Source organism: Serinus canaria, assembly GCF_022539315.1.
Source record: "Serinus canaria isolate serCan28SL12 chromosome 7 unlocalized genomic scaffold, serCan2020 HiC_scaffold_29, whole genome shotgun sequence".
Classification (NCBI taxonomy): Eukaryota; Metazoa; Chordata; class Aves; order Passeriformes; family Fringillidae; genus Serinus; species Serinus canaria.
Genome location: NW_026108147.1, coordinates 5,276,461 through 5,289,446, shown reverse-complemented (window position 1 = coordinate 5,289,446; position 12,986 = coordinate 5,276,461). Strand labels below are relative to the sequence as shown.

The window sequence follows — 12,986 nt, the reverse complement described above, 5'->3', positions numbered from 1 at the left end:
TGTGTCAAGCCCAGGGCTGGATGGGCTGGCGATGGAGACCCTCACTGCACCAGGGCAACATGCAGAGCTGGGGAAGGACTCTGGCTTCTGTTCTCGAGTAGAAAGGAAGCATCCCAGAGGAAAACCATGCCCCAGTGTCTCCAAAAATAGCACCAGGGCTGCTCCAAGGTCCAGCAGGGCTGGCACATGGTGGGCTGGTGGGGTGTGTTTGAAAGCTACCATTGTGTGGGGCTTGATGGGGAGCCTGTAGACCATCTGGATCGCTAGCAGCCCCTGGATTGCTGGGCTGCTCCCAGGGCCCGGCAGTGACTCATACTTGCTATAAACACGTCTCCCGATGGATAATGAATCCCAGTTGTCACTGCCTTTCAAGAACGCTCTGGATTCTCTTTGCTGTGCTCTCCCTGTCCCGTTCCTCCTCCCTCCTGGCAGCCCTGCTCCCATGTGGGATCATTTCCTGATGCTGAGTGGAACCAGGACTCTGAGGCCCATTTCCCAAACCACGATTTGCTTCATGGGCTGTTTCCCCATGAAACATTCTGGGGGCATGGAGGCTTTTCTGCTACGGGAGCACCCCCAGCACCTCTCTCCTTGTGGATGCCCCACTGCCCAAACTTGGCTCCCCAGCCTCATTCCACACACCACGGAGGGCACCTCAAGCAACAAAAGCTTTATTGCAATGACACGGATAAGCCACAAAATACATCGCAAAGCATCAGGGGCGTGAGGGGCGATGAGGAAGCACAGATAAGGGCGGTGGGAAGCACTGGCTCGCAGTGGGTACCGCTGCACTCTGGCTGCAAGCTGCTGTCCTCCTGAGACCTGCTGCCCCAGCCCCCCGAGCCCACTGCTGCCCTGTGCCCAGGCCGAGGGAGCAGGGTCTGGAGAGCCGTGGGTGGGGGGTTCGGGCAGTGGCCCCAAGGGTGCCACGAAGGAGCGGGAGAAGCTCGCAGGAAGCCGGCAGCATCCTCAGAGGGGGGTCAAGCATCAGCCATTGGCACCAGGTCAGGCGGTGAAGGTGTTCCTCCCGTGGGGGTCAGGGTCTGCAGAGCTGGGGGGCAAGCAAGGGAGATGGTCAGGGCTCAGCCAGGGCTCCCGCACCGGTGCCACCTGGCGTCTCAGGCTACATGAACATGAGGCTGCTTCAACACCCTGAGCAACTCTCCAGTGCGATGCCGAAATCACCCACACACAAAAAGCCAAGCTGGAGGAGTCATGCCCACACAGAGCTCTGCTGCACCACAGCAATTCTCCCTTTTTTTGCATGGGAGCTCATACCAAACACATCCAGCATGAGCTGGGCTGCCAGGTGAGCCCAGGTGCTGCCTGGCATGCTGCATTTGCCTAATGGGCTCTCACTGAGAGCTGAGAGCAGCCTTTTGGGAGCTTCAGAGAAGCCATCTGAACACACTGAGGCTATTGCCAGGCTGAGTATCTCTGCCTGTCCTCTGCCCTACAAACCCAAGGCTGCAGGGATGGTGACTGTGGAGAGCTGGTTCTGCTGGACCCCATCAACAAGATTTGGGGGTGATGAGCAAGGGCACAGCTGTGCTAGGGGTGATGGGCTGTTGAGAGAGGAGTGCTGGGGAAGGGCACACATTCTCTACAACCTCTGCCTGGTGCTGCACTGCACCACCCTGCCTCTGGAAATCACACTTCAGCTCAAAATATGTTGAAGGGAGGTCTATTTGCAACAAGAATAAATTTTAGTCTGCAACTGAAAATTTGTTTTAAGTAGAGAGATGGCAGTTTCTCTGGGTTTGCATTTTTAACTGGCTTTTTACTGGCAGTTCCTTTGCAGTGCTCCTGTAAGAGATTTGGGAGCATGGCCACATGCTTGGCAGCAGAGCAGCATTCCTTGGGAAAACCAGATCACTAGTTGCAGCAGCAGTGTCAGGTTACATCACTGCAATGTCGTCCCACCAAAAAACCCTCCACACCGCTGACTGCTTTTGGGTGAGCACGTTATGGCCTGCTCCTCTTTGCACTGGGAAATCCTGTTGGATATTTGTTGCGGTTTGATCTCAAGCTGTGCACGCAATCCTCAGTTCCAGAGTGATGCTGCCCCATCCCTCAGTGCTCTGTGTGTCTGGCCATGCTGCCAGCAGGCTGCTGGCCCATCACCACTGCGCCCATGCTTGCACAGAGCATCTCACATCCTCAATGTGCCCGTGCTCCCGTGGGGAGTCCTGTGCCACCCAGTCCCACTGGACACAAGAAAACCCAGAGAAGCTCCAGAGACAAGTGCCTCTCATCCCATTTGATCCAGACACAAATTCTCTCAGACACAGGCTTTCTCCAGGGACAAACAGTGACACTGCCTGCAGGCAACCAGGACACAGCACTCCAAGTGTGTTTCAAATATTCCAGTCCTCATGCACATTCCTGCCTATCCATTTGGAATCAAAGCAATTCCTTCTGGAAACAGCACGTGTGTCCTAAATCAGCCACAGTTCTGCTGTTCAGCGTGGGGCTCACACACAAAGCCTCCTCCCACTGCTCCATCCTCATCCCCTTCTCCTGGCTGGTTTTCTTCCCCTTGTGCAGAGTGGACTTGATCATCATTTCTGGGAAGAGACATCGCTGCAGTTAAACTGCCTAAATACAAGTGTGGGAATCCAGAGCCAGCCTGGCTTTGAACTTGGCTGAATTTGATCTCTGGGATGCTTTAGGAGCGATCTAGAGTGTCATCTTCCTCTTCGCAGGACAAGGGCGCTGGGGCAGAGTGGGAGGAAGGCTGCACAGCTGGGTGGAGGGAGTTGCACATCTGGTACATTCAGTACTTCCTAAAAGTCACTGCCACGTTACCCTTTGGATGGGGGCCTGGGGCTCTCTGCATAGCACAGCAGATCAGAATCTGCAGCTGCATTCCTTTTGAAGGAAAAGCAAAAATATCCCTCTCAGCAGAGTCCCAGCTCCCTGTAACATCCAGCATGGGAGCAGGGGGACTGCATGGAGACCATGACCTTTCTGCAAGTCATTCCGGCAGCTGCAGAGGCTCCTGCTGCCAGCCAAGGCACAGAGCAGCCAGCTTGGGAATGCCTCCCTGGGGACCACAGGCACGGAGACCCGTTGGACCTCCCCAGCAAAACCTTGTCCTCCTGCCAGCCAGAGGGGCTCAGGCCAGCATAAGGGGGTGGCTTGTGCCACCCATGGCCAAGGAGATGCCCGACATACATCCTTGCCCATGTGGACTGCCTCCATGAAGGTCCCAGCACTGACGGGACCATTCCTGCAGAGGGGCACGGTGCCAGTCACCCGCTCACAGGATGTCACTGCCCATCACCAGTGTCACGGACACACACACAAAAGCCCGCTCCCTTTCCAGCAGCGCGGGATGTCCTCTGCACGTCTCGGAGCAGCGGCTGGAAGCACGGACATCGCACTGCCGCCCACATCCCGGTGTGGCTGCGGATGCATCCATGAAAAGCTGGGCAATAGGGACATCTAGTGACCAGCCGGAGAGGCCCAGGGCCGGGGACTGGCTAAGCCCCCGGAGCGGGGGGCTTCAGCCAGGCAAGGCTGGGGGAGACACTTTCCATCCCTGTGGCCAAGGAGAAAATGGGATTAAGCATTCATCCCTGCCACACCACACAGAGATCTCCCAGAAACTCTACCTCTGCCCGTACAGGAGGCAAGAGATTACCCTTGGTAATGAAGCATAAACTGGGAATTAATATAATTAAAAGTGACTAGCATGGATACAATAACAAATGCTGGAATAACAGCAGAAAGAGAGTATGAAATTTAAAGTCTCCCCGGTGAAAGTCACTTTCCCTTAGGGGAAACAGTCTATTTTTTTTCAGCCTTATTCTGTACTAGATCTGCAAATACAGTCTAGGGGGGAAAAATGCACAGAACAATATTCCAAACAATTTTGGGAGCACGACAAGGATATGCCAGGGAAGTGGGGACCTTTAGCTGAGGCTAGAGGGCTGAGCACAGACCTCAACTGGCCCCTCTCTGATGGAGACCCGCACACTCCAGGGGCTGGAGGGGGCATTGGACCAATACTTTCTAGTCAAAGTCAAAATATCCCCCTAAATCACTCATTCCTAAAGAGTTTGACTGAGTTGGTTGCTTCCAGAAATGTTAAATCATTCTGGCTGGATAATATTGCATTGTTTGGGAGAGAAAAGCAATGTACTAAAGCTATTCCATTGATTAACTGGAACATTCACCTTGTACTGAATATTCACTGCAATATTAGAGATTTTTCCCCATGGCATGGCTGTGAACACATCATCACAGTATTTTAAGTTCATCTACAATGGAAACCCAAGACCTATCACAAATCAAAGTAAAACACTGAGGCTCCCTCCAAAGAAAATAGCAAATCTCCTTTTGAGTCATCCCAAGGAAATCAAAGCTGAATTTGATACATTCCATAATTTTGTTGTTATCCTTGTTGATATCAACATGCTCCCAGGAGATGCTGCAATGGTTTCAACACCTCTTTCTTCAAAGCTAGCCCAAGTCCAGATGATGATGGATAAGCTGATTACCACATAACACTGCAGTTTCATCTTTTTTTTTTTTCCTTTTTAAATTTGCAAAATAAGCTTGGCAATGTGACCCCCAAAGAAAAGTTGTGAAGTCAAAGAGAATGCCAGGAGGAGGGATGCTTCAGGTTGTCCTGTGCAGTATCAGGAGCTGGACTCAATGATCCTTGTGGATCCCTTCCAGGTGAGGATATTCTAGGATTCTATGACTGTGCAGTGCTCCTGTGAGGTGACCCAGGTGACTGCTACTGCTTGGACTGTCCCCTGTTCCCCTGTGGCTGCATCCAGCATTCCCTGGAGCACTCCCGTGAGCACAGATCCTTGTAGCAGCACAAGCCTTGACACAACGTCTCGTCTCGGACACCTGCCTGATGCCAGAGCAACACTCATATCCAGCCTCTTCTGCTTCACCCCTGATTCCTGAGGTGATTTTCCTGTAGCCTGGCTGGGTGATGGATGCCTGGCAGTGGGCTGGGATGGGGACGGTACCCAGAAGGGGTGTTATCCGTGGGTTCACTGGTGTGGGGATGAGTGCAGAGGTATTGCTGCAGTCTGCTCCCCCTCTCCAGCAGTGTCTGAGCTCAGCTGCATCTAGCAGACCCAATCTGGCATTTGCTATTTTCGGCAGTACTCTCTCAGTGGAGGTGGGGAGTGGCACAGGGAGCACACAAACAGAGCAGAGGAATTCAGGGCAGCTGTGATCTGCAGGCACTGTGCAAAGCCATTTCTGTATCCAGGATGCTGTCACACTCCCTGGCCTTCCCCAGGTGTCTGAATCCCACAACCTTGTTGGCCTGATATGGATTTCTCCATCTTGGTTGATGTGATTCTGCTGCTGCTGTGCCTCCATCTTCTCCTCATGAAGAAGCTCTCCTCATGCTCCAGCTTGTCCTACAGCTCCACAGAGGAGCTAAGAATGGCAAGATGGGCTGGCTTCCTCCATACACCATCGCCCTTCTGAGGGGACAGCACCCCAGGCTGCCATAGAGTGTGGTGGAAGTGGGATGGGAAGCTTTTGCCATGCCTCACCCTCAGGCCACTGGGGTGGTTATTTTCACTGGGTCTCACACACAGATATTTCATTCTTCCAACAGATAAAACACTTGTTCTAAAGCAGAATGAGGAACAAAAGAAAATGAGGAGTGCCCTTTGCCAATAGCTGACTCACCACCTTGGCAGGTGGGTCTGTGCTTTGCTGGCCAGTAGGTGACTTGGAGGAGGCCCTGTTTGGTGCCTGCCTCCCTCTATCCTCAGCATCAGCACAAATACATGGGGGAGGTGACAGCAAAGGCTGCCAGCTCCACCTGAGCCCCTCAGCACTCCCCACAGCAGCTGTGCTCCTCTGGATGGGGAATCAGGGGATGCTCTTGAGCTTGTGTGGCTGCTGGGCCACCCAAAATGCACAGCTGAACCCTAAGTGCCAGGGAGAGCAGGACAAGGGGTTGGAGACAGGCAGCAAAGCACCTTATGGACGATCTGGGAGCACCTGACAGTACCTTTCAGCCACAGAAGCTTGGAATGCTTCAGACAACTGAGCATGGACAGGTTTCAGGATACCTGGGCAGAGCAAACCTTGATGCTCAGTGGCACCACCTTCACCTTTCTGGGCTCCTGGGCTGTGCTCTCATCCTCACCAGCTCCCTTCTGGAGCCCACAACCCCCTGCCCATCCTTTGCTCCAGTGATGCAGTGGCATCGCCTGGGATCCCTGACAGAGCCTGTGTGAGTGCTGAGCAGGCAGTACTGGAGACAGGAGGAGAAGTGGCCAAGCATCCTGGCAGGAGAAGGGTGGGAAACTGCCAATGGTGCCTGCTGGTATTGAGGGTCAAAGAGAGGGAAAGGCCCAGGAAGTCTTGGGGCTTACCTCGAAAAACAATGCATTTCCCATGTGGTACAGTGCAAAAATGTACTGTGTGGCTGCTTCAGCTGTCTGGGGACACGGTGCATCATGGTCCCCTCATGTGCAATCCGGGAAAAGGGACAGTCAGGAATTAACAGATGAAAAATGTACACTTCCGTGCTGGAGAGGCAGGAGAGAGAAGAAAAGCCTGGAAGCAGAAGGCAGGGCTGGGCAGAGAGGGTCTTGGGGAAGGGTGTGGGAGACACACATGGCAGATCCGTCCAGACAAGGGGGCAGTGAGAGATGATGGCTGTCACACCATAACTTATAAATTAATCTTAGGAAAAAACCAAAGGATTATGCAAGCCAAATACTCTCCCTTTGGAAAATAAAAATGAAAAACAGAAAGCATGGAATCACTCAGGAAGTGCATTGGTCATTTCTCTAAAAAAATAAAAACAAAAAAAAATTATTATGCTGATGAGAAATAGTAATAATAGTAATAATAGTAATAATAATGATAATAATAAAAAAAAATGGAGAACTCTTGCATACAACCCCCACCTTCCCTCCAAGTGGCTAAAAAGGTGTGGAAGGATGCAGAGGGAAGGCTGGGGCTGGCATTGTTGGGGTGACCCAGGAGAAGAACAATCAGAGCCCATCAGTACCAGAGCTGCACAGACATTTATTGAACACAAACAATGACAAACACAGCTGGCTCACAGAGCTTCCTGAGGTTTTGCTTGTGGAGTATTGCCAAAAGAGTGCTTTCAAAGGCCCCTGGGGGTATGAATCCCATACAGCTGAGTTCTTCCCACTTCTAGGTGCTTATTAGTTAAAAAACCCAGAGCATTTGTATATATCTGTGTGTGTGTGTGATTCCCTTAGTTTAGTAGGAAAATGGGCTTGACTGGACCATGCCATGTTTCAAGAGAGAAGCCTGCAGGCTGAACCCATACTTGGCTTCTGCTTCCCAAATAACACAGGGTGAAAATATGCCCTTACCCTGAGGGCGGTAGCATGAGGCAGCAAAGGTGAGCCAGGACAAGCAAGGGGGAGCACCAAAGGAAGGAGGGTGAGAAAAATTAAGTTGTCTGAAACATGCACAGCTCTGGGTGGCATCATTATGTCCATATGCTACAGAAAGTACAGCCAACATCAGCTCCAACGACAGGTAGCTATTCTAGACTGACACTAGAGACCCCGCCAGCTCCTGAAGTCTTGCCAGTGAGAGAAAAAAAACAATGTCCCCCCTCCCCCCTCCCTTGTCCCCAAAAAGCAGATGAAGCAGATGAAGAATTAACACCCTAACGCTGAAAACAAGGACCATAACCAAAGAGTTTCGGAGAAGCTTCGGGAGCACAGATTAAAGAGCTTGTAAAGAAATGTTCCAGTGTGTGCATATGCACCCGTGTGTTTATATATATATATATATATATACGTTAGTAAAGAAAAGAGTATCTGTGGAGGCAAAGGGAAGACAGTAAATGTACAGGCAGTACAGGCTGGGTGGAGTGCCGGTGGCTGGAGAGGGTCGGGTGGTGCGGAGTGGAGGATGGTGGGTGGAAATTAGAGTGCACCCATTCCAGTGACCTCAGACGTCAGCCTAGAATAGACAGGGGCAGAGAGAGGGGTGGGGGGGAGACAAAAAACAAGTGCTTAATCACCAGAGCAGAAAAGAAAATGAAGACCCTGCGGGGCAGCGCTCCTCCTCTTGCCCAGATCCTGTGTAGATGGAGTGGGCAGAACATCACTGGGTGGCCTGGCGATCCCCCGAGGAGGGCATGGGGGGCTGGAGCATAGAGCCACCACAATGGCTGGCTGGCTTTCCCTCTCCTCACTGTAGCCAGGCTGTGGCAGGGGTGTCACCTACCAGAGGTGCTGGCAGGAGTCATCCCAGAGCACAGCTTCTTTTCCAGCAGCATCCCTCCACAGGGGACAGGCAGCCATGCCAGCTCCCTGGGCTACTTTGTTTTGCTCTGGTTTGGAAACCATGGGAGAGGCTGAGCCCTGTTGTGCAGCCCCACCAGGTCACCTCTGCACAGGGGCAGCTCAGCCAGCCCTTTCCAGCAACTAAGAGCCACTTCTTTTTCTTTTCTTTCTCTCTCCTGTCTCAGGGAGGGGGAAGGGGCATTGGCAAGGATCTGCAGGGAAGCCACTCAGCCATGCCCATGGGTGGGGGGCTGGCCCCATCCCTCACCCGAGCAGGGGGAGAGGTGCCACAGGCATAGGCAGCGGGGTTGAGGGGCAGGATGGGATGGTGGGGGTCTACTACGGGTTGGGGCTCGAGTGGGTTGGGTGCAAGGAGAAGAAAGCACATACAGACCTCACCGGTGCTCCCAGCCCACACCCCAACATGTGTCCGTCAGTGCCAGCAGCCCCCCGTCCTCGAGGCCCTGCCAGCAGCCTCCCTCCTGCGTGCATCCAGGGCTGGTGGCAGGCTGGCACGGCATCAATCCTGCCCAGGCGGATGGGCCCTTTTGAGTGGCTCTGCCAGGTGGGTGCAAAGACACCAGAAAGGTCCTGTATCCCCTTAAACTCACTTCCCACAAGTCCATAGACACAGGCAAACAGGTCCCCAGCTCATCTCTGCAGCTATGCCTCCCCATGGCACGGGCTGCATCTCTCCCCAGACAGTAGCAGTGCTGGGAACACTTGGCCCCTGTGAAGTCCTGCAGTGCCAAGCTTTTCATGAAAAGGAAGCAGTCAGGCCATTCCCATGTCTTGCGTTTATTGAACTGATTGTTTTCACTGAATGGAGGAAAGCCTTTTGGAGGCCTGGAAGCACGTGGAAGAGGCAGTAAGCGATGCTGGGATCCCAGCAAGCAGGTCCCAAGTGACGCCTCCCTGTCAGTGGCTCAGCACCATTCCCATCCCTGTCCCCTGCCTCATCCACAGGAAAGATGGTGGCAACTTTGCCCACCCACAAGCAAAATCCTTGAGTGAGTGTGGAGGGGAGGCAGGCGCCTGGAGCAACCTGTGGCCACTCTGCCAGCAGCATGGTGGCTCCTGGTCCCCAGCCAAAGTGCCAGCTGAGGCCAGATGCCCTGCTGGCGATGTCTGGTCCCTGCTCAGAGGTCTTAGCAAGACACTGTCCATCCCAGCCAGACTTGGGAAGCCCCTGCTGGCCCATGGCACCAGGAGTGTGGGTTGCTCCCAGTGAGCCGGTGGGACAGGATCGGCTGTGGTGGGATGGAATTGGCTGTGGTGGGAGGCAGTGTAGGCCAACAGGGTGTCTCACCTGGCGTTGATGAGGTACTGCGCAAGGCTGATGTTTGCAGGGGTTCCTGTGATGGTAATTTGGCGCTCCGATGACCCTTCTGTGGCGTTTGCGATTTTGATCTGCGCTCCCGACATCTGCCGAATTTCATTGATTTTGGTCCCTTGGCGTCCGATTATGCAGCCTATTAGCTAGGAAAGAAAGCATGGAGGGAATGTCTGAGAAGCAGCAGCTCTGGCAGTCACCAGCAGGACGTGAGCACACCTGGGACAAGAGTGACCTTAATGCTCATGAAAACAGGAGAGGGACAGGCTGGGGTGATTTCTACAAGCGCCTGAGTGTGGTCCTCCAGGGACACATCCAGAGTCCTGCCCTGCTCTGCTCCTTGTGGGGAAGAATCTCCATTATCTGCACATGATGCCCAGCACCTCAGAGGGCTTCAAGGAGGGCTCATTTCAGTAATAATAATTTTCATGGTTTAATGAATGGTCAGTGTTTTGCAAGTACTTATCCCCTTCCCAGTCACAGCAAACCCAAAGGTGGTTTGGACACATTACTAAAAGGAAACAAGCCTGCTGCCTTCACTGGGGACAGGCCAACCGCAGGAGTCCTGTCATCAGCTGGTGCAGTGACCCCATCCCACATTCCTTCCATCCCACTGAGACACCCTCAGTGCCTCTGCTACCGCCTCTAGCTCTTTTGGTGCAATCCAGTGGCTTGCCAGCGGGCACAAGAGAGCACCACACAGCTGTGGCACCCACAGAAAAGGTGGATCCTATGTAAAAACATGTCTTTCATACTCTTTTGAAAAATTCAGAGCCAGATGGAGACTTGAATTTCCTCAACTGTTCATCCCTTGAACTTCCTCAATGATCCTTAGTATCTTGAATTTCTCAATGGTCTTTGCTCATTTGTGCATCTCCTTCAAATAATCTCCAAAGCTTGGTAACACATACAGGGATATCCAGCTTGACCAACACAGGCATGAAGCGCTCATTCTTAAATGCCCTTTTTGGCCATTTAAGCTCTTTTTCAAGGGCATTTTATACATGGGATGTTTATCTTGGCAGCTGCTGGATTTCTGTACAGTATAAGTAAAGATGATTACTCCTCCAAATACTCCCTGATCCTTTGATCAGACCATGGGGCTGCCATGGTGGTTTATCCCATATGGACCTGAATATACACTGGAAGGGTATCCACTGTCCCAGGGTCTGTGGGGGGATGTTCAGCCCATCCTGATCTTCACATCACAGAAATAACTCTGAGATTGTTCAGCAAGTGAAAATCTGCTGGAGAGACCTGAGGAGCCAAACTATTTAGGCAGATGCTCAGCTACACCCAAGCTGAACAGTGTTCAAGTTTCCGACAGTCAGAAGAGCAGCAAGGTGGGTATCATCCAATTTCGTTCCACTGTAGCACAACTCCAAGCTACACTACTAAAACACACCTGGTGACTCTTAAAGGAATCCAAACCTGTCCTCTGCTTCCTGAGAGGGTGGCAGTGGGTGTTTAAAAGCCTTTGAAACAACAATGGGGAGAGCTAAGGAGCAGTTCTCCAAGATGCAGGTGATAACATCTAATATCTCCCCAGTCTGGTGAGAGCTGGGTCTCTGGTGAGTGAATGCTCCAAGTGCTCCTGACTTCTCAGAGGTCTCCTGGCATCCTTTCCTCCCATGTGAGTTCTTTTGCAAGGGGTCTCTTTATATTTCTGAAGATACCTTCACTGCTACAGTCCTCCATGCTCAGCAGACATGGCTGCTGGAACCTCAGGAGTGCTTGAAGAGGTCTCCGCAGCCTCCTGGAGAGGGGTCCTTGCTGGGTGGAGCAGATCTGGGATCAGCCCCCACTGTCTCCTCTGCAGATCCCTCCCATGGTGATTTGGCCCAGGGTGAAGCCTCTCCAAGGGTTTCAGTCAGCAAGTGCTCACAGGCTCTTGCACTGCCATGTCTCTTGGGTGGACAGAAGTCTTGGCAGAGGTGCCCGGCAGCTGCAGCGGGATTGCTGACCTTCCAGGGCACTGCCAGCTGCTGGTGAACAGCAGAAAGAAGGAGCAACAGCTGCCAGGCCCTGTCCAGAGACTCCTGATGAGGATGGGCTGAAGGTGCTTGTTAGTGATGGAGATCGGAACAGAGATTGGATGTCATCCCTCCACTTGCCCTCATCCTGATGTGAGCACAGATTGGGTCTTAATCCATAGAAACCAGTCCAGAAGCAAGTGAGGCTCATGGATCAAGGTGGTGGCTGTGTCGTGCTCTCCATCCCACCTCCTCCCAGCCCAGCATGGCTCCAGCCTCCTCCCAGCAAATGTCCTGGTCCAGCACCCATGTTAACAAAAAGCTTCCACCTGTCAGACCCCACAGCTGCTTGCCAGCAGTACTAAGATGAGACGCACTGTCCTTCAGACACTTGTATGGTACTTTGTGGCATCAGAAATGTCACTTACTTACCTCCTCTTCCCCACCACCCCCATCACTACCCTTGAGCTGGAACATCATCTCAGACCCCCAACGGCCTGATTAAGCAATTAAGAGTTTAATCAGGGCTGGCATGGGAGCTCTCTCCCTTTCTAAATGCTGTCAACTGGGCATGTTTCACGAGTTCTGAGTTCACTTGGAAAGGAAAATGGAGCATTACGGATTGTACCTAGGCAAGCTACTGATGGAGTAAAGCCCAATGGGCACTTTGTGCTGCAGACTGATCTCCAACGGACTACACAAGGATGACGGAACATAGGGAAGGGGCATCTCTAAATATATTTAACAAAGCCAAATGGCTGCACATTATACATAGATATATGTATATATATATAAGTATATTTGTGTATACACACACGCACACATGGACATGCCAAGGAAGCACTTGGATTTACTTACATCATTGGGAATGGTGAGTTCATGAGTACTGGCCGGGGGACTGGCATCCAAACCTGGGCAGATTGAAAGGAACATGGTTAGAGCTGGCAGAGGCAACGCAATGGAGCTCCGCTGCTTTCCCACAACACTGCCAAGGCTGCGTCCTGCTCCGGGCTGGGAGGGGAAGGGGATCACACACTCTGGGACAAGGAGGAGGAAGACAGCTGCTACCTAATTCTGCTGGAGCTGGGTGTCACCTTCCCTGCATCCCACGAGTGCCTTGCTTCCCACCCTTCATCCTTTCCACTGGGAATGGCTTCAGAGGAGGGCGCAAGGTTCCAGTATCAGCGAAGAGAGGTGGGTTAAACACCTTCTCACACAGCAGCATGCCAGCTGGGACACCCATCTGCTCCACAGGAATGCTGTCCATGCACACTCCAGCCCCCTCTGGATGCAGCAGCACTGAGCTGCTGGTGTGTGACAGCAGCTTGGTGCCCCAAAACCAGTGTCCCTGCGGGATCCAGCAGTACAAGTCCTCTGCAAGTTAAGCCCCGCAGACTCTCATGCTTA

General features: G+C 52.6%; 1 protein-coding gene across 23 annotated transcripts in view; it reads right to left on the bottom strand.

The window, feature by feature from the left end:
• Positions 1–655: 655 nt before the first annotated feature.
• PCBP3 (poly(rC) binding protein 3) overlaps positions 656–12,986 on the bottom strand; it is a 54,538-nt gene continuing 42,207 nt past the window's right edge. For 13 of the 23 annotated variants that reach the window (XM_050987555.1, XM_050987556.1, XM_050987550.1 and 10 more), the window contains 3 exons: positions 12,438–12,490; positions 9,583–9,752; positions 656–1,051 (listed from right to left, as the gene is read on the bottom strand). In XM_050987555.1, coding sequence (XP_050843512.1) covers positions 1,006–1,051; positions 9,583–9,752; positions 12,438–12,490 — 269 coding nt within the window. In that variant the 3' untranslated portion in view covers positions 656–1,005. Of the gene's footprint in view, positions 1,052–6,365; positions 7,948–9,582; positions 9,753–12,437; positions 12,491–12,986 lie in introns of those variants that run through there. The other 10 variants (XR_007780573.1, XR_007780569.1, XR_007780570.1 and 7 more) reach the window with 3 other exon arrangements.